The sequence below is a fragment of the Orcinus orca genome, chromosome 9 (assembly GCF_937001465.1).
Source record: "Orcinus orca chromosome 9, mOrcOrc1.1, whole genome shotgun sequence".
Classification (NCBI taxonomy): Eukaryota; Metazoa; Chordata; class Mammalia; order Artiodactyla; family Delphinidae; genus Orcinus; species Orcinus orca.
The window spans coordinates 26991832-27018139 of record NC_064567.1 but is presented as its reverse complement, the minus strand read 5'-3'; the positions used below and the strand labels follow the sequence as shown (position 1 = coordinate 27018139).

General features: G+C 35.8%; 1 protein-coding gene across 3 annotated transcripts in view; it reads right to left on the bottom strand.

Annotated features, from left to right (window-relative positions):
• Window positions 1–26308, bottom strand: part of WASL (WASP like actin nucleation promoting factor) — a 71148-nt gene that overhangs the window by 27736 nt on the left and 17104 nt on the right. For all 3 annotated transcript variants that reach the window (XM_049714564.1, XM_049714563.1, XM_004265492.3), the window contains exons 2-5: window positions 12154–12288; window positions 9459–9545; window positions 8236–8332; window positions 4786–4809 (exon numbers count right to left, since the gene is read on the bottom strand). In XM_049714564.1, the coding sequence (XP_049570521.1) occupies window positions 4786–4809; window positions 8236–8332; window positions 9459–9545; window positions 12154–12288 (343 nt within the window). The remainder of the gene's footprint in view (window positions 1–4785; window positions 4810–8235; window positions 8333–9458; window positions 9546–12153; window positions 12289–26308) is intronic.

Below are 26308 nucleotides of genomic sequence, written 5' to 3'. Positions count from 1 at the left end.
TCCCTCAACTCTACTATTAAAGACAAAATAGAGTTAAAATAAAATTATAAATGCCATCTGCCACTTTATCAGACAAACAATTTTGAAAGAGGTGCAAAATTCAGCTATTTTCCCTTAATATTCAAAGTCTAATTACATAAGTATAATATGTAAATGTCTAAAGTTCTATTTATAATTTCACACAAAATTCCATGGGAAGTTGCTCATATTGGCAAGAAATAAAAATTCTTCTTGGAAAAAATGGAAGCTAGTGAACAATACGGATAAAACCTTTAAAAGCTGATTCAGTGTCAAGGAATAATCTGAAAATAATTGGATCAAAAGTTAAAGGTTAGTTAAACAATATAGAAGGCTTATTAAATAGTAGAAAAAGAATTGGATTTTCAAATTGGTTCAGATTCAAGATTTCAGAATTCACTGTAGTTTCACAAAATAAGGGACTTATTAAAAATATCCAGAATTTGAACGTTAGAGGGTTGAATTGGGGTGATACTAACATTTTCATAGACTTAATATAGTAATATGTTTTCACTTCTCATTCTTCCCTTTCTGCTTTCTCTCCTCTTATAGTTTATCATTACCAATCATCATCAGCAACACCGTCCAAATTAAGATGTTGCAAATTATTACTCTCCTATCTTTACACTTAATAACATTTAAGAACTTCCTTGAGACAGATTTAGGTAAGTCAGAGTTAGGCACTTTTTTTATACATGTCATCCTTCCTGAAATAGGTGTCCAAATAGTAATAATGAAGGAACAACCAGATTCACCATTAAAAAATAACAAAAAATTTGGGAATTCCCTGGCGGTGCAGTGGTTAGGACTCTACGCTTCCACTGCAGGGGGCCGGGGTTCGATCCCTGGTCAGGGAACTAAGATCCCTCGAGCCATGTGGCATGCCAAAAACATGAAAACAAAAATTTAAAAATTATAATTAGTTTTTAGGAAAAAAATAAAAACATTTTGATGCTACTTTAGTTTACATAAAAGTAACCAATTATACTATGGATGTCCTAAATGCTATAGAGTTGGTAAGGTTAATAGTTTAAATTATTCAAACCAGTAAATTCTTTTCTGGGAAACAATAAAGTTAAGGTTCTTATAAGCCTGATTTATAACTCACTAAAGAAAATAACTCAGCCATCTCTGAAGAAAGCTCAAGGATGAAGAAGACAGGTATAAAATATAAGTGATACGCAGAATGAATACCAAAGTTTCCCTTCCTCTCTCTACCCCAAAATCAGGTGTGGATATATTGTTATGCATCCACCAAGCAGTTCATAAAGCTGTGGCATTAGCTCCTTAGTGTCCTTACACATGAACTTCATCAGTACTGGTTAAAACATTATTTAATTAAGTCTACATAGAAAAATCCAGATTATAGAGACGTACAGAAAATTGATACTAGCTGGGAAATTAAAGAGCTTTTCTAAATCTTTCATTTTATAGATAAAAACTAAGGACAAGAAGAGTCAGGTGACCTGTCTAAAGTCACACAATTAGTGACAAAGGGAAAGGTGGACTCTACTATCTTGGTTCCTACTCCACTACTCTTTCTATTAACTATTATAACTTTTTTCACAAAAGTTAAATGACAAGGTGATTGATAGTGCTAACTTTACAAATGTTATATTTTATTTCTTTACCAATTTATCAGTTCTCTTAGTTTGCAGTCCAACAGTTCATCATTCAAGAAATACTTACGAATAACTTTCAAAATTTAGAAAAAAGGCTTTTTACACATTTAAGAGATTAGGTATTTGGATATTCCTGTTGACAAGCGTCATTTTACAGTTTGAAGATGTTAGGAAATAAATTTAAAATAATGTTCTAAAGCCCAATTAAATATTTGTTTCAAAAGTGACAGACCAAAAAAGTGATAAGTTGTATAAGGCACAGAGTCATTTTTTAATAAAGTTTATGAAAGATATGGTAATGGAAATACTCAAATCATATCTAGTAAAGTTTAATTATTCCATTTCTGAAATTACACTCATCCTAAGAACATGTACTAAGTAAATAGATAATAAAGGGGACTGTTTCCCTTCTTTTTCAAAAAGCAGTCAAAAGACACATTACCTTCTTCTGATTAAGGACAACTGTCAGAGAAAAGATTTTTTAATATTCTCACTGAACAGCATTTCTAGTTAATTTTAAAACTAAAAGAACAAACTAAAGTCTTCCCCTTACTTACATAAAAAGCAGAGAGCTCTCACCAAGGTAAAATAGTTGAGAAATAGGGGGCCTAGAGGCCTCTAATGTCAAGCAGTCATGAAGCTGAGAACAAATCATTGGAAAGCATCTAAGCTAAAAGGTGAGACTGACCAATAAAGAAAAAAAAGAAAAATATATGGATTAGGAGTTAATGAGGAAGACACTGAATTGTATTTCAGGAATATATGTTACTTCTACATAAAGTGTCTTTTTAATAGTTAACAGTGTGAAAAAGGTTTGCTAAACTGATCTTCTAAATGAGGATCTGGGACAAAGCTCCTGTATGGACACTGCTAGGCACTTAAGGTGTCCACTGCCACCTAGTGGCAGTGCAGCAAATGCAAAAAAGTAATATGCCACCTGCAAAATAGTGGTCTCCACACCATGAGGAGAGCAAGGCAACCCACTGCACAGCAGGAGAAAATATTAAAACTTCTATTAATAATTATGTTATGTATATTTTAAAAATATATAAGTATGCAAATATTGTCAAGGCATGCTGTATAATTTTGCATTTTAACAATGCCATTTTTTTAAACTCTCCTTTCATTTAATGAAAAAAAGTTTGGCACCACTGTATCAAAGGGTTAAAACTTTAGATCTAAAGATTTAAAACCAAGAACAAACTCAGAGAAAGAAACTGCATTTAATTATGAGTATCTCTCTTACTATGGGTAATAAAATTGTAAGACACCATTGTCACATAAAGAATATCCAAATTCTATTATGGATTAGGTGCCTTTTCAAAAATATATTTTATATGTATTGAAAAGATTAAATTTTAAAAAAATCATGAAGTATTTACATCCTTAACTTTAATTATATTATTTGTACAACATCTACACTTTAAAATCTCACTCAGGTTACTTTCCCCAAAGATGGTACCACTAGGAAGCCTTCTGCACTGGTATTTAATATATGCTCACAGAATGCCAAATAGTTTAATAAATTAAAAAAGACATTAAAATATTGAGCACAGAACAAGGGGGAAAAATTCTAACGCCACATTAAAGGTTCACGGATGAAGGACTTCTGGCTCAGCTGCTTCTGCTTCCTTTGTTTCTGGGACATACTAGCTGCATACCTCAAGGCATGTTACTTACTCTCTCCAGGTCTCAGTTTCTCCTTCAAAATCATCTTGACACAGCACAGTGGTTAAGGGGGCAGGCTCTTGAGTTAGAACACTTGAGACTGAATCTTGCTCCACTTTCCTAGTTTTGTGACCCTGAGCAAGTTACCTATTTGTGCCTGTTTACTCATCTGAAGTAGGGATGATAGCAGCTACTTCATATGATTTCTGGACAGTGCCTGGCAGGTAGTAAGTGATCACTAAATAGTAGCTGCTATTATTATCACTGTCATTGTCTTCATGATGATAACTATACTGATTAAGCACCATGCTAAACACTTTGATTACTTCATTTATCTCCAAGCAGCCCTATAACGTATTAAAAATTTCCATTTAAAAGAGAAAGTCAAAGTATACAACACTTGGCACATGGTAAGCACTACTGAAGGTACAGAGTTTTTTTAAATTATACTAAAGTAAGTAAACCAAAATTTAATACAGCAATATTTGGTTCATGTTTTTGTATCAGGAAAACAAATTTAAGGACAAAATCAGAAGGCAATATATTGGTTTAAAAGAAAAAATACCCAACAACCACTAACAGTTGTCATATATTAAGGACTCTGTACTATATTAAGTGTTTCCCTGAATAATCACTCTAAATTCTGATGAGAGAATTTGAGATGCCTTTAAAAAGCAGCAGCTATATTCCCCATTATAACGAAGGCTCCTGGAGCAATGTTCTTTACTATCATAGGGTCAGGGGTCCCACTTCAATCTGATGAAATCCACGGATCCTCTCTCCCCAGAGAAAAGAACATATATACTTACAATATTTGGCACAAAGTTTCAGCGAGGGTTTATGGGGCCCAGGATGAGACTCTATGCCCTAGAGATCTGGGATGTTCGTATTCTGCTTTTATTCTTTGGCATAAATATATATATTTTAAATGAATCCATACTACTTCAAGTATTCGTTAGCAAATTAAGGAGAATTATGTACAGCTACTATGTGTTCTAAACGCACCAGCACAGTAAGCATAGCTACTATTTGTTTAAACACACCAGAATAGTTAAGTGTTCATTCTTGAAAGGGGCTAGTTTTATATTCCCAGTGTGAAGTAATCTTTTGAAATAAGAAAAAAAAAGACTAACATGAAAATAGGAAATGAACAAATATGCTAGATAAAACTTACCACTTTTAAGGAAGACATTAAGACCAGGTTGTACAATTTCTAAACTTAAACAACTGTGAATAAGGAATTAAGATATAAGTAATAGTGATATTCACCCTATACAGTCTTCCCTCATCCTAGAAAAAAGCCAAAGAATAGTACATTTCTAAGTCCCATCTATTATTTATTTTAAAATAAGAACACAATAAACTACAGTATTTAATCGTAGATATTAAATACTAGGCATTAATATATGATACATGTTTCCACAAGGATTAAATTAAATCTAAAATCTTTTTGATCAATAATTATCAAAGAGCTTACCGTTTGGAGGGTCTCGTCTTTTCTCTGTTAGGATATAAAGGAATATTATTAGACATATGCAATACAAAAATCAACATAAAAAAATCAACTCATCTAAACTGTCTTATTCCTACGTCCATATATAAGTGGTTAACAAGTTTCTCTGAGGAACTGACATTGGAGCAGACATTTGAATAAAGCAAGAAAGGGAACAACATATTGAAAGGCCCTCAGGAGGGAAGAACATGAAGGAACACCATAATACTGGACTGCAGTGAGCCAAAGGAAGAGCGGAAGGAGAGAAGTCAGAAGGAGAACCAGGGAACTGGAGCGTGTAGGGTCCCACAGGGCATGGGTTAAGGAATATAGATTGTGTTCTATACATGATAGGAAGCTCTTACAGGTTTTTGAATAGGGGAAGTGACATGATCCAATCTATGTTTTTAAAAGTTTTGCCTGGTTACTATGCGGGAGAGAGCTACTAGGGGGCATACAGTGACAGCAGGGAGTCCGTCATAGTCCCGATGACAGACAACGGTAGCTTGGAGTAGGGTGGTAGCAACAGAGGTGGTGAGACAGATCCAGGACTTGTTTTTGAAGATAGAGAAAATGGAACTCACTGATAGGGCTTATGAAGAACCACTGTGGGCCAGACTGACAAGGTGGAGCCAACGCCTTTTACTGGGATGGGGACGGCTAGGAGAGGAGGAGGAGCAGGTCGAACTGGGGCTTGGGGAACACGGGTCAGGTGTTCTGCTCACACATACTAGGTCTGAAGGCTATTCTGACACCCAGCTGGAGCACACAAGTCTGAAAGTCAGGGGCGAGGTCAACAGGAGAGAGAAAACTTTGGGAGTCAGCAGTATATAGACAGTGTTCAAAGCTATGGGACTGAACGAAAGCATAAAGATAATGAAAATACCTAGAGATGCCTGAGCTATGGGGGAGACCAAAATAATACTTAGAAGCTATAGCCAATTAAGTAGGAGTAATACCAGGAGAACTTCTATTAACCCTTTGCATTCATACTCTTACATATCAGGTTTGACACAATTTTGGTTTCAAGAAAGCTCAAAACTGGTTGAAGAATTTTCAACAAATATAATTTCCACAGATTTTTCTAATACAAAATTTTCCAAAATTATAAGACAAATAGCCATAATAATAATATAATAAAATATTTAGTTTATAAACAGCCACAATCCTAAAATTAATTGGATTTAATTGAGGGACAAGTTGAAAATCCTGGCAATGGGAAATATAAATGTATTACTCCATCTGGTGGTCTGATGAAGTAATTTTCTGAAACATTTGATGTAAGCACATCCTATCTAATGTCAATGAATGTCAAATCCCCAATTTCCAAGGTGATGTTACCTCTGCATCCACAAAGGAAATACTTCTTAAATTGACAGTGCCACAAATATGGAAATATGCTGAGATAATGTAAAGTTCAGAGTATAAGTTCTAAAAAGCAATTACTTAGAAACATGACACTATCCTGGCTTGAGAGCCATTCTTATGAAAAAAAGAGAAGGTTTGGTTGAACTAAGAATGGGAGTTGATGGTGTGATGTATTTGCTAGAAACATTAGCAGAACAGTGTTTAATCATATTAGGGGACGTTTTTAGTATCACAGTACTAGTCATACTACTGTTGGATTACTGTGTTCAAATCTGGACATCATATTTGAGCTGGACCATTTTCTCAAATCTGGATCATTTGAAGAAGACATAAAAATGTACAGGGCATTCAGAGCACAGTATATAGTGCTCTGAATACAGTATGATGAGTCTGTAAGTTATACAGTATGATGAGTCTATAAATCATATCATGTGAGGAATAAGAAACTGGAACTGGTTAAGCTAAAGAAGTGTAGGCCTAAGGAGGGCATGGTAGATGGCTTCCAACATTAAACGGCTAATGGAAGGAAAAGAAAACACTAATTCTTTGTTGCTCCAAAAGTTGGACCCCATGCATCTAAGTTAAAGAGAGGCAAGGCTGAAGGTTGACTTAGCATGAAGGGGCTACCCAACAATCAATCAGCTGTCTCCCATATGCTGTGATCTTCTGCTTCTGAAAACATGATGCCTAAAAGTTTAGGAACTGTATAAAACAGAATTCCCATACCAGTTAAAAGACACCTTCAAGTGACCTATCTATTTCAAAAGTCAATTATTCGATATTTTAAGAAGTATTTTTTACTTTTTTTTTAATTGAAAATTTAGTCACACAGTGTGACTAAAAGAAGTCCCAGGGAGTCCCTGGCCTGGCACCACAACATGTCATTGAAATAAGAACTGAACCGTGAATTATTCCACAGAATTAAATTCTTCCACAGCATGGAATCAAGTGGTAAACACCCTTGGCCCCAAAAAGAAGTAACAAAAAACAATAGGCTCCTAATCATTCTCCTATTCACTCATGACAAGGGGGATATATGAGATGGCAGTAAGTAAGGCAACAACTTAGTTCATTTCATTTTCATTTTTACATTACCTTCCTCTCGGAAACCCATTAAAATAACAATAAACATATATAAAATGTAACACACGTGTTTACATTTCTGTTTTCAGGATCCAGTGCCTTCCTTTTTCATGACTTATTCCCTCCTATTGGTAAAGCACATCCTTGAATACAGTGATTTTCAGACTGGGGTAACATGTATACTTGGATGTACAAACTTTTCAAAGAATATATGGGCATGGTTAGTTTTAAGGGGATTTATTTGCTGATCTCAACTCCCATATGTTATTTCTCCTAAAAGTGACCTGCTTAAGAAGATGATTTCGGAGAGGTTCACCTTTCCTAATCACCCTTCTCTCACGTTACAACAGAAAGGCCTGGTATGTGACAGCTGTCAAATAGTTCCACATCAATGAATTTAAAGCTTTACACTATCCTGCGTCGTTCTCTAATTGTCTTATATGTATTAAAGTCTCATGCATTAAACTAAGTTCCTTATAATTTTACAATATACAACATTAGGGACAAAATAGAGACAAGGCAATGTTTACAGATCTTGTTTGCAACTTTGCTTATTTGTTTCTAGGCTTGCCTAAAGTATTTGTTCACAAACTATAAAATATTTTTGTAAATGTAAGTTACAAATAATGTCATAAAAATGCAAAGTTAAGAGTCAGTATATGTAAAATGTTATCAACAGAAAAGGTTATTGGAATGAGTTCTTTAATAAACCTGAAAAAAATCAGCTCTCAATAAAAACAGTATTTCTTGTAAGGTAAGGATTAGCAACCTGTTTTTTGTAAAGGGCCAGATATGCGTCACATAGTCTTTGTCATAACTAGACAACTGTGTTGTGGAAAAAAAGCAGCCAAAGACAATATGTAAACCAACAAACATAGCTGTTTTTCAATAAAACTTTATTTACAAAAACAGATGGCAGGCCAGATCTGCCCCATGAGCCATAGCCAGCTCCTGTTTAAAGGAATTTTTTTTTAAAAAGTTTACCAGATTTCCTTTGTCGACGGCCCAACAAGTCTGTAACTGCTTTTCGAAATTTTTTTGCTTCTTCTTCATTGGCAAAATTAAGGGCAACTTGACAGGTCTGAAATATTTTCATCAAAAAAGGTAAACAACAAAAACCACAAATCTAGCTTTACTTAACAAAAAAATTAATAACCAATAGAAGTACACTCTGAAGAAGAAAAGTTTCACTTTATTAGCAGACAAGAACTTACTTTATGACTTAAAGTTATAACTTATAACTTAAGAAGGCAAAAAGCATAGAGAAGGTAGAGTAAAAGAGTACTATTAGAGAGGTTACCTGTCACAGTAGACACTCAAATGTTAAACTGAATACTTCATCTTCAATTAAAAAAACAAAATAGTAAATAGAATTTGATCCTTCAAAAGAGCTCTATGAACATTTGGATTTGAAAAGGCAAACGCTGGAAACATTGATCAAATGCAGATCAACTCTATGTTTTTCAGATATTATTTAAATTATAACCTTAATTCATGTAAATTATTAGAAGTGTGGAAACACCCTGCATTATTATGGCATTTAGTCCACACTTTTATATATGTACATATATTTACATACAATCCAGAAAAATGTGAAAAATAACAAATAAGGAAGAAAACACTTTTTGAAAAGATGGACATATCATCTAATCCAACCTTTTATTGTAGAAAATTTAGGAAATACAAATATGAAAACAAAAAAAATTAAAGTCACCCATAATCCAGTCACTCAGACAAGTCCTGTGAGTATATGGTATAAAAATCCTTCTACTTATTATATTTTAGTACTCTTCTAGATCATATTCTTTCACAAAATAATTTGAACAGCAATATAATCTTCAATTTTTAAAAGTTACCATGGATTAGTGGTTTCACTTTTATAGATAAGAAAACTAAAACTCAAGAGAGGTTAAACTATTTGTCCAAAGTCACACAGAGGTAAAACTATCTGACTAAAGAAAGAGAAGACGAAAAAACAAACCTCTTTTCTACATACCAAATTACATTTACAGTACTCTTTGAAACCTTTTTTTTCCCCTTAAAATCTTAGCCATTGCTTCCTACTAAGCCATAATATGGAGGCTTTTAAAAGTAAAATAATTCTTTATATTTTATACAATGTTTACACAAAAAGCTCAAAAATACTTTCCATAGACAAATGTAACAGTAATTACATTAAACAGGGCAATAAAGAAAATATGACTTACATCTCCAGCAAAGGTATGAAAATATCCTCTAGGACTATTATATACAAAGTTATTGTATAGCTCTTGTTCCCACAATAGTTTCCCATCCTAGAAAAAAGTAAAAGTTAAAGTAAGAACTACCAATAAGTAAGCCTCTTGGGAAAAAAACACACACACACACACAAAAAACAAAGCCGATGGGCCTTCCCTGGTGGCACAGTGGTTAAGAATCCACCTGCCAATGCAGGGAACGTGGGTTCAGTCCCTGGTCTGGGAAGATCCCACATGCCGTGGAACAACTAAGCCCATGCACCACAACTACTGAGCCTGCGCTCTAGAGCCCGCAAGCGACAACTACTGAGCCCACGCACCACAACTACTGAAGGCCATGAGCTCTAACGCCCGCGTGCTGCAACTACTGAACTTGCATGCTGCAACTACTGAAGCCCGCGTGCCTAGAGCCGGTGCTCCGCAACAAGAGAAGCCAGGGCAATGAGAAGCCCACACGCCACAACGAAGAGTAGCCCCCACTCGCTGCAACTACAGAAAGCCCGCGCGCAGCGACGAAGACCCAATGCAGCCAATTAAAAAAAAAAAAAAGCAGATGACTCATATTAAAGAAACTTTATATTAATACTAGCTTTTACATACACACAGACCACATATATGTATAATACATAAGTAACATATCACATAATTTAGTAAGTAGTAACAGTAAATACTGGATAATGTTTCTTTCATAAAAACTACATACCATGTGAGTTGAATTCAATATGCTAAGATATAATCTCATTAGCCAAGCATTTCCAAATATAGTTACTTGGTCAAATACATAACCAAACACTTACTAGATCATCAACGTCAGATAGAAGGGGTAGGATACTTTTATATATGCACTGATTATCAATGCATAGTTCCATCAGCAGTACTTAGACTGTAAGCTATCAAATATTACAGAAGGATTTCATTCTTTTCCTCAATTCTGTAGATGCTGGGAGGGTCAAATAAGTCTTCTCTGTACTGCTCATTAACAATCTTTGAATTCCTAAGTTTTGCAAAGTGGTCTAATTAAACATTGGTATAAACAGTATCAATCACGTGCAGAAGGAGACTGAGGATTAAAGTGCACCGAGGTTAAACTATGGTTAAGAGATCCATGGTGATTGTCATATTGATAGCTGTAGTACAAGAAATATAATTAACCTTAATACCAAAGGTGGCTAATTCCAAGTATTTAGCAATGGCTATCTATAATTGGAGATGAATGGTTAGACAAATATAATCATTGCCCTATTCTGGTTTTGTTGTTGTTGTTATTTTTTTTCCGGTACGCGGGCCTCTCACTGTTGTGGCCTCTCCCGCTGCGGAGCACAGGCTCCGGACGCGCAGGCTCAGCAGCCATGGCTCACGGGCCCAGCCGCTCCACGGCATGTGGGATCTTCGCGGACTGGGGCACGAACCCGCGTCCCCTGCATCGGCAGGCGGACTCTCAACCACTGCGCCACCAGGGAAGCCCCCATTGCCCTATTCTGAAATGCAAGGTTCTACATAGACCACAATTTTAAAATATTTTAAAATGTTGTACACACATTATGACCATTGTAATAGAATCCCTTTCTTCTCAGTGGAGTTATATGTACATTTGATTTCTAAACAGTGCTTCTCCTTGGTGGTGAGAAATAAATATATCAAAGGACTTAGGAGTGTCTTTCAAACTATGCATGTGTTCCCCATCCCCCAGAATCACTGCCATAGTAAGTAAGCTACTGTTAGTAACAGGAGTATGCCACATCTCTCAGCTGTCTTGGGGTATGGAGAAGGGGATGTTACAAATTTCTAATGTACAAAGTGCAGTAACTTAAATATCATTTAATCTCAGGGGAATACTCTGCAACAGATCCAGATGGTTATCCCATTTTACAAATAAGTAAGCCGGAGCCCAGGGAAGTAAACCAGTTTGAATACAATCTGTCTAACCATAAGTATCGTCCAGGAGTTCAAACTCAGTTTTATTTTTCTGTAACTACAATCCCATTACACTTATAGCCACATATGAATATTAAGCAAGGAGGCTTACCCACGGAAAAGATTTTAAAAGATAAATGGAGACTTCATCTCAGCCAAAAAATTATTTTTAGTGACTATCAGAGATGAATTCCTGACAAAGGGCATCCAATCTAAGACAAGGTGGATTTATGTTTAAGAGTGAGGGATACAAAGCTGTGAAAATTGGAACATACCTATGTTGACAAACAACATAAAATGGGTAGCGAATACTTTATTATAGATATTGTATAATGCTTTAAACCCAGGCCAAAGTAAGCAAGTACACACCAGGCTAAATATACTTTTGTAGCTCTCTGAAAGAACTATATACACTAGTCTGTAATGGACAGGATGGGATAAAAAGAGTATCATTAGAAAAGGAGAGAATGTGGGAAAAGCTCAAGACCCAAAGGAATAAAAACAGACAAACCAACAAAACCTTTAATGTGCAGACAGATAAAATGGGGAACTATTCATGTCCTGGTTTAGAATGTATTCCCAATTTGGTCACAGTGCCCATGGTTCAGTATCTAAAACCAAGCTTCACTCTTCTAGTGTTAACTGAAGTAGAATATAAATATTACATACAGGATAAACAAATCTATACTATTATAAATTACAATTGAGGTAGAAAACCCTACAGTTTAAGTGGAAGCAAAATAAAACTCACCTTGATATCAAATATTCTTAAAAAATAAGATCTCTGTGGATTGTCCTTAACAAGACAAGCAACACCACTGCACTTCTTTGACCACATACAGTTCCGATCTGCTGCATATAACTGTACCACTGCTGAAGACATAGTCTGCAAAATATAAAATTTATAGCCATTAGGTTCAAAATAACACTAGGATAACCACAGCTTCTGCTAACACCTTGACTGCAATCTCGTGAGAGACCCTGAACCAGGACCCCCTGCCAACCTGATCCTAAATTCTGGACCTGAAGAAATAAACATTTATTGTTATTTTAAACTACTTTTTGAAGTAATTTCTTATGTAGTAATAACTAATATAATAATTATACTAAAAATAATTATTGAAAGCTAACATTCATTTAGGCTTAAAATGTGTAAGGAAGGTGCTAATAAGCACTTTAAAATATTGGGTTGGCCAAAAAGTGCCTTCGGTTTTTAAGTAAAAATAAAAGACACATTTTTCATTTTCACCAAGATCTTTATTGAACAACATATTCATCTTTTTATTCCATCTTCTCAAAACTTATCACCTTTTTGAGCAGAGAACTGTTCCAGGTGCCTTTTACAGTCTTCCAGGGAGTGAAATTTTTTCCATTAAAAGAATTTTGTAAAGACCAAAATAAATGGAAATCTGAATATGCAATGTCTGGTGAATACGGTGGATGAATCAGAACTTCCCAGCCAAGCTGTAACAGTTTTTGCCTGGTCATCAAAGAAACGTGAGGTCTTGTGTTATGCTGATGAAAGATTATGTATTTTCTGTTGACTAATTCTGGATGCTTTTCGTCTAGTGCTGCTTTCAGTTGGTCTAATTGGGAGCAGTACTTATTGGAATTAATCATTTGGTTTTCCGGAAGGAGCTCATAATAGAGAACTCCCTTCCAATCCCACCATATACACAACATCACCTTCTTCGGATGAAGACTGGCCTTTGGTGTGGTTGGTGGTGGTTTACTTCGCTTGCCCCACGATCTCTTCTGCTCCACATTATTGTACAGTATCCACTTTTCATTGCTCGTCACAATTTGTTTTAAAAATGGAATGTTTTCATTACGTTTAAATAGAGAAGTGCATGTGGAAATATGGCCAAGGTTTTTTTCCGCTTAACTTACGTGGAACCCAAACATTAAAGCGATGAACATAAACCAAGCTGGTGCAAATGATATTCAGTGCTTGATTTGGATATTTTGAGTATGTCGTCTATCTCCCGCGTGGTATAACACTGATTGTTCTCAGTTAATGTCTCGATTTGATCACTATCAACTTCAACTGGTCTACCTGACCATGGAGCATCACCCTGTGTGAAATCTCCAGCACGAAACTTCGCAAACCACTTTTGACACGTTTGATCAGTCACAGCACCTTCTCCATATGCTGCACAAATTTTTTTTGCGTTTCGGTTGTGTTTTTACCTTTCTTGAAATAATAAAGCATGATATGCTGAAAATGTTGCTTTTTTTCTTCCATCTTCAATATTAAAATGGCTACACAAAAATTCACTAATTTTGATAAGTCTTTTTTTAAATGCACACTGATATGACAGCTGTCACATACAATCTAACAAAATTGTTTGCAATGAAGTTAAAGACAACTAAGTGCTACTAGAGCCATCTTATGGAAAAAACCAAACGAACCTTTTGGCCAACCCAACATAACTCAATTGTTATTACTATTATAACCTCACTTTATGCTTGAGAAACCCAAGGTTAAAGAGGATAAATAATTTGCCCAATATCACACAGCTGAGCTGAAATTCTAATCCAGGCAATTTGTGACTTTAGATCCTGTATTCTTACTCCCTGTACTATATACTGTTTTCCAATAAAATGAACATTTGATCAACAAAGTAGTAGTATCAATAAAGTCTGACATCCATAAAGCAGTTAACCCCTTAAGTAAACATACTAAGTCAAACCTGAAAGCAAGATTTATGTTTACTAATTACAGTGCTGGAAACTTTGAACATATTATCATATTGGAAGATAAATTCTAACATCTCCTTTTTAAAAATTAATTAATTAATTAATTAATTTTTGGCTGTGTTGCGTCTTCGTTGCTGCACGCAGGCTTTCTCTAGTTGCAGTGAGCGGGGGCTACTCTTCACTGTGGTGCGCTGGGTTCTCATTGCGGTGGCTTCTCTTGTTGCAGAGCACGGGCTCTGGGCGCGTGGGCTTCAGTAGTTGTGGCTCGTGGGCTCTAGAGCGCGGGCTCAGTAGTTGTGTCTCACGGGTTCTAGAGCGCAGGCTCTAGAGCGCAGGCTCAGTAGTTATGGCGCATGGGCTTAGCTGCTCCGCGGCATGTGGGATCTTTCCAGACCAGGGCTCGAACCTGTGTCCCCTGCATTGGCAGGTAGATTCTCTTAACCACTACGCTACCAGGGAAGCCCAAACATCTTTTTTAAAGATGATAAAACTGAGGGGAAAAAAAGATTTAAAGTGAACTGCACCTGGCCATACAGCTTGAAAGCTATACTGAAGATATGGAAAGTGATTTGAGTGACGACTGTCCCAATTATCCCAAGGATATACCTAACTAGTACTCTTTTAGATGCACAGTAAAGAAGCTAATTCATTACATACAATGGACACCTTAGAACGTGCATTAGGGTTTTCCAGTACACCACGCTGCCACCTCCCTCATGACTATATCATGAACCAGTGGAAACTTTCATTTAACTCTAATTTAAGTTTCCTGTATATTATAATCTAGAATGTTAACTATTCAATCCCAGTTTCTGTAAGAGTTATTACACCCATTACTGGTACAGTACTTACAAATCTTCTAAAAATGATAATTTTTTCTGATCCAGCAATCTCACTCCTAAATTAGAAATTAAGGAAACAATTTAAAATAAAACCAAAAATTGTATTTTTAATATAAATATAAAAACCAAAACAGTTATATGAATATATATTAATTATGGTTTTTTAAATAACCAGAAATAGGAGACAATTAAGTAACTTGGTACATCAGTTCAATGAATACTGGGCACTGTAATAAAAAACAGACTACATTAAGATATGGAGATGACACTGTTTTGGGTTACTTAACTATGCCTAGGGAATGCCCTCCTTTGACAAGAGAATTCCAAAGACCTATTCTACACGCGAGTCTTTTCTAATAATAATAAAGTCAGAAATGTAAGATCAGTGTACTGCTGGAGATCAGAATTTCAGAAGAACTTTCTTTCCCAGATAACAGTGATTGATGCCGTTTTTAACTTTTGCAGACCAAACTCATCTTTGAATTTCATAGACGGTCATGAACAGGATACAAAGCAGCAGGAAAAGTTCCACAAGAGCCATTTTAAAAATTATGAAGATAGCTTAGAAACTAGGACATTGGGTTTTTAAAAAGTAGATTGAAGAATGTGGGTGTGCCTTTGGCCTGCTCAGAACATACCAGTGTGCTGCAAGTGCACAGTCTCAGCATGATACCTCCACAGGCTCCCTGACCCTAAACCCCTAGCACTGAAACCATCAGAAAAATGGATTTTGCATACATTATACAAAGATGTTAAAGACCAAGCTGAAAAATTTAAAAATCAGATGAGAAAATTTGTTTTCCAAGGAAAATTCATATAAATTACAGCCCTTTTTAGTATGGTGCTGTCAAACTGCAGTCATTTCTAAACAGAAAAGCAATTAGTAAACTAGATACCAAGATAAAGTTCTAAGAACCTTACTTTACGTTTTAACTAGAAAATAAGAAGTTACAGCTTGCAAAAGAAAAAAGTGTGCTATTAAATAGAGTATGAAATTCCATTATGGAAATCCCCTTGTCAAAAGAACCAAATATAAAACCAAATGTAAAATACTGTCTGGATGTATATGTGAACTTAATAACAACAACAACAAAACCCCCCAAATCCCATTTAAACATTTACATTAATTTAAAACAAAATCTAAAACATCTGCTTTTAAGAAATAAAGACCCTGGAAACAATGTTATAATTTTCCACACAAACATGTTTGGCATTATAAACAATTCATAAACTTTTAATACTAAAGAACTCAACTAACCAGCAATTTTCAGTAATGGGATTTTCAAAATTTTGCTACAATGTTATTGTCAGTCTAAGTGTGCCTATTTCATTCCTTCTTATCTTAACCTGTCAAAAGTCTGAAAATTATATACTATAATACCTTATAAAAGCCTTTTCTGACTAATTCAGAATTATAGTAAATGCAAGAATAGCATAACATTTAATATACAAATGCCAGAAATAATAACAACAGTGACTATCCCTAGAACTCTAGATTGACAGTGGCTTAATTAAGTTTTTAAAAACATTCCTTCCATTCCTTTAAAGTAATTATAGCTAATCAACTCTGTTACTTTTTGTCTTTCATAATCAAGAAGGTAGTCTTGAAAAACAACCTAAGGACAAGTGCTTAGGAAAGGAAACCTATTTCTTATTAGCTCAATAATGTTAGGGTTAAAATTTGTTAATTAAAAGGGGAAAAAAGTACTCTATCAATTTTTGTAGAAACAGAACCTGCCCTATCTCACACATTCCTGATATTTCAGTAGTGAGTTACTGCAATAAATAGCACATCCGTCCTCAGAACTTTCATTGTCAAGGGCAGAAATAAAATGGAGGATGAATTCTGGGATGTGAATCCCTCCCACTCTCCTTCAGCATGGCATGTCCACCTCTCTGGGGCTGACTGCACCAGTCAAGAAGTATTTGGCTGATTCTCTAGGTTGAAACGACTGCTTTTTCTTCGTGTTTCTAGAGTACCTTTCTGTGTATCTTGTATAAAATCTTGTCATGTGACAGATCTTATTCTAAAATAGAATTTTCTATATTGATTCACTATTCGTTAAGTAGACTGTAATTCCCTTAAGCACCTAAAATAGTTTTGTAAGCCTATATTTCTACGTCACCTATACTTTGCCCCAAGTAAGCGGACACGTGTTAAATTAAATTAAAAATTGCATACTATGATTTTGATAATGATACTATGATAATGAAAAAGAGATTGACCTTTATTTTAGGATACACACTCTGAAGTATATGGGGCATCATATCAGCAACTTATTCTCAAGTGACTCAGAAAATAATAATATGCACGTATATACACACAAAGAGTAAAATGTTATAAATGGTAAAATGGTAACCCACGGTAAAATGTTATAAATGTTTGACAAATATATTCGAAGGATATATACAGGAATTCTTTGTACTGCATTTGCAACTTTTCTGTAAGTTATGAAATTATTTTGAAATAGAAAATTTTTAAAAGCACAAATGATTCAAAACAATGCAAGACTCTTAACCCCCTTCCACAGTCATGACAGGCTTGCGAAGGTGGCTCTCTTCTCAGTCAATGCTACCTCTACACATGTTAGCCACTGCCACTCTGACCCAAAACTAAGAAAACTGCCACTTCTTCCAAGTCCCTCTATACTAATACTAACTTTGTTAGAAGGAGTTTCATCTTGAATAAGACTCAAATCATATTATCAGAACAACCATACTATATAACAGGTCAGAATAAGAATTTTAGGTCAAGAAAATAGATTTTTATTTTAGAATCAGCTAATGACAGGGAAAAGACTGAAAAACACCAGGAGTTACAGATCCTTGCTTGACAACCGTCTACAACAAGTACTATGACTTAATACTGAATAATTGTCTACAGTGATTACTGTTTTAATAATCAAAAAACATACAATGGTGTTAAAGAAAAAATTTTTAATATATTTTCAATGAATATGAAAAATAAACTGAGTATGGAAAAGGAAATCATATGATTGAATAAATAAAAGTCTTTTCTGCAATCACAATGGCCTAGATTAATAGTCAAAAGATTTCAGCTTTTGGGCTTTCCTGGTGGCGCAGTAGTTGAGAGTCCGCCTGCCGATGCAGGGGACACAGGTTCGTGCCCTGGTCCGGGAAGATCCCACATGCCGCGGAGTGGCTGGGTCCGTGAGCCATGGCCACTGAGCCTGCGCTCCGCAACGGGAGAGGCCACAACAGTGAGAGGCCCGCATACCGCAAAAAAAAAAAAAAGATTTCAGCTTTTTTTACGTGCATGTGTGGCCCCAAGTTCCTAAAAACGAATCTGGGAAAATCCATCCTAAGTTTTCTTAATACATAAAAACTAAGCTTTAAATATGTTCCTAGATACTCTGATGACACATTCATATGAAATGTCCCATTATTATCCTGAACATGAAATTTTAATATGAAACATAAAAGAAATTTTAAAAGTAAAGAAAGATAAGGAGTTTGGTTATTCCTCAATTAAAAAAAAATTTAACTGTAAAAAATTTGAATTCTTATAATTACTTAATTATACAGTGATCTCAAAGAGCAATTTCCTAAATAATTAAATTATAACACCACCTAAGTTACATGGCAACCTAAAAACCCAATACAGAAACCACCCATTTAAAAAACAGAAACAAGATTCATAAGTGGTAAGTACCAGTAAAAATTATCCAGAAAAAGAAAACAAATAATTCACTTTGGAAAGAAGAGATTTTTATTACCTGGTAATTTCCACAATGAGAAATAACCAGAAAAAGAAAGGAAAAAAAACAATAGAAAAGGTAGAGATTGAAAAAGAATACATCAAAGACAAAAGGCTCCACAAGGAGTAGTAATTTTAAAAAAGCAAAGCTGGAGGACTGGAAGAGGAGGAGCACAAAAGCAGTAAGTAAAAAGCAGGATCCCAACAGTGAGGAAAAATGGAGCCATATAAAAGCAGCTACTGCCTTAGGACCAAGCACAAGTAGTCTTTTAGGTCTTATTCTATTTAAGAAAACTGGTGCTGGATGTATTCATTCATCAAATGTTTACTGAGCACCTACTATGAACACAGGACTGATCAATGGGGGTGGGGAGGAATAAAAGTGGGGTCAAACACAAAAGTGAATTAGATAGACACGGTCCTCGTGAAACATGAGTTCTAATGGGCAGACAGACATTAATAACTATTACAAATGCTATAAAGGAAAAATCCAGTATGCAAGGAGTGTGTACAGTCTACCGAGCATGGAAAGGCTTCCTTAAAGTGACACTATACCTGAAGGATGAAAAGGGATGAGTCAGGTGAGCAAAGAGTTGGGGGGAAGTGGAGAGGAAACAGCATTCTAGGTAGACACATCAACAAAGACCCTACCACGGGAAAGTGCTAGGGGAGTTTTAGAAGCTGTTTGGGGTGGGAGATAAGAAAGAAAAGAGTGGTATGGAATGAAGTTACGGCCAATATTAAAGCAACATCAAACAGTTCAACTCCGGTTGAGAGAGATAAACAGAGATACACAGTTTGGAGATGTGGTACAGCGGGTTAATCGTTCCTATATTGGCCCTTGATTCCTCTCAGAATCCAAGTTCTTTTATAAACTCTTCTCCCCCCCTGACCCTGGGTATGTCTATATGACTTGCTTTAACCAGTAAGATTTCAGCAAAGTAGACCTTGAAAAGTACTTGCACATTGTGCCTTGCCTTCTTAGAACTGCTGCCCTGGGGTAAAAGACCACATGGAGAACATGGGCCCAATCATGTCACCTGCACTTGCTGAGCCCAGTTCCCATCAGGCCTGCCAGGTGAACACCACTGCATGAGTGAGCCCAGATGACAGGAGTAGACTAAACACCCAGCCAGTCCACAGAATCGTGAAAAATAAATTGATATTGCTTTATATCACAAAAATTTTAGACGCTTTGTTTGTGGCAATACATAACAGATGTTGGGGATTGTTTTAAGATACTAAAAAGCACACTAACCTATAATAGGTAACTGTAGCTCCTGCCTCCATTCCATTTATATTGGACCTGTGTTTAAAATTACAAGTAAAATCATAAAAATTCTAGAGCTCACTCTCATTACCAGTACACTCTCTTTTTTGAAACCATTTAAAAAATCACTTTATAAATGAAAGCCTTACTAAAAGATATACGCTGTGCAACAGACGAAGCTCACTCAGTAAACTCACAGCCACACATCATCTCATATGGTGCCTGTGATTTAAATTCATACATCTGGAACACTGTAAATTATATGGCACAGATCTTCAGCATTACCTGCAAATGCTGGTATTTACAGATGCTAAAACTACAAATGGCAAGGCTTACCGTATTCTTAATTTTCTACTTCAAGGATAATTATATACAGATTAAGGCTCTGAGAGGGATACTGATCTCATTACAGACTGGGTCACATTTGCAAGCAGCTGAGGACACTGTTAAAAGTGTGAGCACACAGGTATGGCTTGCTCTCTTCTGCTTCTCCCTTCCCTGCAGCTTAAGTGGACCTACTTAAAAGGAGTTTTTCTCTTGTTGCCTCTTCCCTTTGTCTGCTTCTCTCTTGCAAGGTCAGTTGGCTTATGGTAAAACCTGAAGTTTAGGATTGGGTTTTCAGGGAATGAAGGTGGGAAGGGTTCCCTAGGATGCTCACCTCAGCTAACCAAAGTTTAACGTTACCAGATGAGACCCAAGCTCTCTGATGACAAACAATCCCCTCATTTTATAGATGAGGTCACTTTATTTGCCAAAGGTCATATATTGGTCAGCTCTGGATGCATTTTCCAATTAGCTGCTCATTTTCTATTCACTGTACACCGTACTCATTGATTCATCTAGTTCCTATATTGTCATATTTTTGCCCTATCCCATCTAAATGATTCTCTAAGAAAAATATACCCTTAATATAATTTTATTTCTCTACTGATCCCATTTGGTTTAAGATTCTTACCTTATTTTGGGGGAGGGAAGGGAGAGGCTGGCGGTGGTGAAGGTATTGGGAAACAGAAGATTGCTAGTGCCTGAGAGAAAAGGATCTTTGCGAAAAGAAAAACTTCAAACAGATATACATTCTATGTCCTGAGGACACAGGTAGATTTATCATGAAGTCAGTTAAGTTTAAGTTATAGGCAGATTTACCATGAAGTCAATTAAGTTTAAGTCAGGTTAAGTTAAGTTTCCTTTACTTGGAAAAGTCCCTTATAAGGCTTGGCTTATTCTCCTTTGAGGACACATGAAGTAGCAGCAACCCCTCTCATTCCCAGGGGATCCTCTCCAGCTATCCCTGGTGGTGATCTTGGTATTTCCACCAATGATGCCTTATCCCAACATTTGCCCAGCCCCAGAAATAACCTGTGCCTCTTGGACCACATGATCCACACAGACCCAACCTTTAACTCTAAGCAGAAGGATCTGAGTAAGTGCTGTCCAGCTCCCTGCTGGGGGTGGAATACTATGACCAAACTTCATGGACATTTCTGGGGGTGGTGGCAGTGGTCCAGCCAACTGAGACCAAAGAGGTGGAGTTTTCCCAAGGCAAGAAGCACCCTCTAAGAAAAGTGAAGGAAATTAGAGATGTGCCATTACCTGTAACTGCTTTCAAAAAATTTCTTTCAGCTTTACAACTATCAATAAATAATAAGAAACAATAAATTTTGATCAAATGTACTAAGCAGGAATCTTTTTCTGCAAAGTGCCAGACAGTTAATATTTTAGGCTTTGTGAGCCATTTGGTGGTCTCTTTCCACTCTACACTGTAGTGTGCAAACCCAGCCACAGATAATTTGGAGATGCTTGTGTTCCAATAAAATTTTATTTACAAACTCAAGCAGGCTGGATTTGGTATAGAGGCCATAGTTTGCCAAGCCTTGGACAAGAGGAAAGATTCTCTCTATAGAAAATATAAGATTGTTGTCATGTAAAGAGGCGCTGATAAATATGTGGCCAAAAACAGTAGATAAAAACTATTAAGGAGGTGTATCAGTCAGTAGTAGCAGAAATAAGTTATAATACTAAGGAGCTACTTTTCTGAATTTTGTAATGTTTATGGTATTTTTTACTTGTTGTGATCCTTTCTCATACTAAATAACCATTCATTTTTGTATTTAGTTTTTGGATTCTTTTTCTTAAAGACAGCCTCTCCAAATTGAATAAGTTTCAGACCACAAAACCTGTATCAGCCTTACCTGGAGTGAGAAAATGATGCATCAATTAGAGCAACAAAATTCTGAATCTAAAGAAAATGAACTATCTAAGCTAATATATTCCTTTTGCCAAACCAAATTTAACATAGTTATTTTTTAACATACAATGACCTTTCCCCACTAAGAAAACAGGCTAAGCAACTTAAAAAAAACCCACTAAATAAAACAGGCTGGAAAGGCCAGTTATGTGTTTGGGGGGGGGGGAGGAGGGAGGGGATGCTTTTATAGTCAAATCCTTCATATAACATTCTTAATAGATGACTAAATAGCATTTGCTTGAACGCCTGCTGTAATGAGGAGCTTACAACTTGAGGGAAAAAACTATCTCATCATGGAGCAGCTCAGTTAGAAAATTATTAATACGTAACCTAAACCTGTTTTCCTAGCAATTACCACTCATAGGTATTTTAATCTTTAATTATCCATTTAAACACCTGTTGAGCGTTTGCTATGTGATAGGCACAGCGCTAGGCACTGTAGCTACAGCAATATAAAAGTGGAGGTGTGTACTGTCCTCACTAATTACAGCGTACTGACTCCTGTGTAGCGGCGAGAACATTCACTTCCCTAGAGATGTGTCCCCACAACCCTATTTCTCAGGTCATCTCCTTTCCAGCTAAAATTTATTTTGATCATTCATCATCTGACCTGATTTATGGATTCCTTATCAGTCTGGTAAAATGAAGTAGATGATATTTAGATGTGGTCTCATCAATGCAGGATATTAGCTAAATGATGGGGGAAATAATTTATTCCCAATCACAAAAAGGAATGCATGTACAGCCTCATTCTCATCTATCACACTGCATATTGGAGACACACGGGATTGTCTTTGTCTAACTCATTATCCTTTCTCAAATCCTGATCTTCCATTTCAATTCCATGCTCCCAAAGGCAAAACACCCTGCATCTCACCCTCCTTTTACCTGGCTAACTCTATTCATCTTTCAAATCTCAGTTCAGGGGTCATCTATGGGATGCCTTAAGTGTTAACACTTAACCTACTATTATAGCCTACTACTTATGAGGATACGCAACATGAGCTTGCCTAACAAAATACTTTGGTCAGCTTCAGCCATCAAAAACTAGAGGGAGAAAGCAGTGCCTCTTTTCACTAGGCCTTAACAAAGAAGACTCTTCAAAAATGCCAATGGACTGGTTAGGTAATTAGGTCCTTTCAAACTATACAAATGAGTGGGTTAAATATTTTTTAGTGGACTGGAAATACTAAAGAATAAAATGAAATACAGAATTAAAAGCCAACAAGAAGCAAACATGCTGAGAAACTTAAAGTTCATTTGGAAACAAAAAAAAGCCTGGAACAGGAAAAATTACAATCTCTGATGTAGCTAGTACAGGGGTTTCCCCATTAGCACTCACAGATACTAAGAACAACTCTCCTAGAAGGAAGCCTAATGGAATGTTTCCTTGACGGCAGAGTTGCCATAAATCCTCTGCAGTCTAGCCCATGCACTCAAAAAATATAGGCAAGCATTACTCAAACAATCTTGCCTATGTGGAACAGTAATAAATTTATAAAACACTGAGACAAAAGTTTTTAGTAATTAAGAGGGATGAGAAATATTACATAATCAAAGATAATATAACATACAGTATAAAAGAAGAGGTGTAACTGATTGGCAATAACCCTAAAAAGTATTACCATGGTCAAGATGAATAAATTCATAAGATGATTAGATAATTTGCATCCTACAGTAACAACAGACTTTGGGGCAAGGAAATACAACACAGTAAAATATATGGTACCCAAAATGTTCACATAGATGACCTACCTTATCATATAGGCGTTAAAACAAGTTCAGTTCGGTCTATTTAAACCAGGGTAAAGGAATAACTCATTTTAGAAACACTTCCATCAAAACTATTAAAATAATTCAAATCTTACATTTATTAATTCAAACCTTCAGAACCTTAAAATTATCCAAAATTACTCAGGCAACTGGAATTTTCTAGATCATCAAGAAAAATACCCACTCAATTTATTAAATAAGCCACAATTCAGCTATACAATGGGATATTATACAGCTGCTTAAAAAAAAATAGAGGCTCTTTAACTCATGATAAAGAAAGACCTTCAAGATACATTGTTATGTGAGAAAAAAGCAAGATATAAAATGAAGGGTATAGCACGCTAACATTTGTGTGCAATAGCAGAAGCAAGAATAAATAATTTGCATTGCCTAAATATGCATAAAACCATCTGGAAAAAGACACAGAAAGCTAGTAACAGTTGCCAGCTGTTTAGGGGTTTTCTGTGTGTGCATGGGTTTTGTCGGGCAAGGAGGGACTGGGCAAATAAATGTAGGATAGGATGAAAGAGAAACTTTTCACTTACTTTTCATACACTTAATTTTAAACCAAGTAAATATTTTAGCTTTTCAAAAACTTAAATATTGATTTGAAAAATACACACACAAAAGAAAAACAAAAGACCTATTCGTGTCATATCGTGGTATAAGTCTGAGAAAAATAAAAACATCATCTTTCTGATTTAGAAAACTATAACTGAGGAAGCATTTCTAGTAGCTTTTAAAAGCCTTCCCCTTAAAAAGAATTAGAAGTGAACACTGATGAAAATAACATACTACAGTGTCTAAAGCTATAAAGTAAGAGAAAAGCAAACTTTGGCTAGTACAGGGAGATAGCCTATGTCTGTAATGAAGGTCAAAGTCTATGATTTCTTTCACAAACTTTCCCTTTGAGTCTTTTGAACTCTTAAACATGACTAATCAAGTAAGCAAGTTTAAAATACAGTTGGCTCTATCGCCTATATTTGTTACTATATATGCAGCAATTCATAATTATCCAAGCTTTTAAAGACAATCACAGGAATGTGCTTATATATTATATATATAAGCACATTTAATTTGCTTGACTTTCATATGTACAATCAAGCTGGGGAAGGACATGCAAAGAGAAGGTTAATCTAAGAGTCAGTAACAGTTTAAATTCAATGTACAACCTAACTTAAGGACTTTAAGTACAACATCTGAGACTCTCCCATATATTATGCATAAGAATTAGATAGGCAAAAAGGGGGGTGGGGATTGCAGATAGGCAAGAATAGTTCTGAAGTTGTTTTTACGATTTACACTTTATAGAGCTTCCCTGGTGGTGCAGTGGTTAAGAACCCGCCTGCCAATGCAGGGGACACGGGTTCGAGCCCTGGTCTGGGAAGATCCCACATGCCATGGAGCAGCTAAGCCCATGAGCCACAACTACTGAGCCTGCACTCTAGAGCCCGTGAGCCACAACTACTGAAGCCTGCATGCCTAGAGCCTGTACTCCACAACAAGAGAAGCCACCACAATGAGAAGCCCACACACCGCAACGAAGAGTAGCCCCCACTCGCCACAACTAGAGAAAGCCTGTGCAGAAACGAAGACCCAACACAGCCAAAAATAAATAAATAATATTATAAAAAGATATGTACAAGCTTCCATGCACCTATTTAAAAAAAAAGATTTACACTTTATTACAATTTCAGAGACTTAAAACTGTAGTGTAAAACATTAATAATGATCTAGTCAGTAATTTGAAAAATAAATTTACTCAACAAAACAAGCTTTATATACTTCCTCAGAAAGCTCAATGTTGCTAGTTTCAAAAGGCAATTTTTATTCTAAATGCATGAGCCAACATTTCTAACTCTGGTTATTATTACTGAAATCGAATGACCATGCATATCTAGATGTTAGACTGCAACCCCTACAAAGGAGTAGGAAACTGACTGTATTTAAAAGGTATATCATATTAGTTTTTTTTTTTTTTTAAGAACTTTACCATTTAATAGATCAAGAACTTGTGGGTAGCAGGGGCAGGGGAGTGGGGAAGATGTGAGGATTTTATATAATAAGAACAGCTCTACTACCAGCTTATAAAAACTAGTAACTGGAGTTCCAGCATTCCTCAGTTTTCAGCAAGTTGGTCAATGAAAATAAAGAGAACCAGGAAAAACCCCAAGCTTCCAAAAACACGAAGATACTCTTACACCTTTACTATCTGCAAATCTAGGATCAAAGTTGTGACTAAAAAAGTACGCCAGTATAGTACAGAGTAAACATTTTTAATAATGGCACCTAAAGAAGGTTTAGGTCAGTGAGAGACCAAATAAATAATCATGTACTGTATCTTGGTAGGATTTTCAC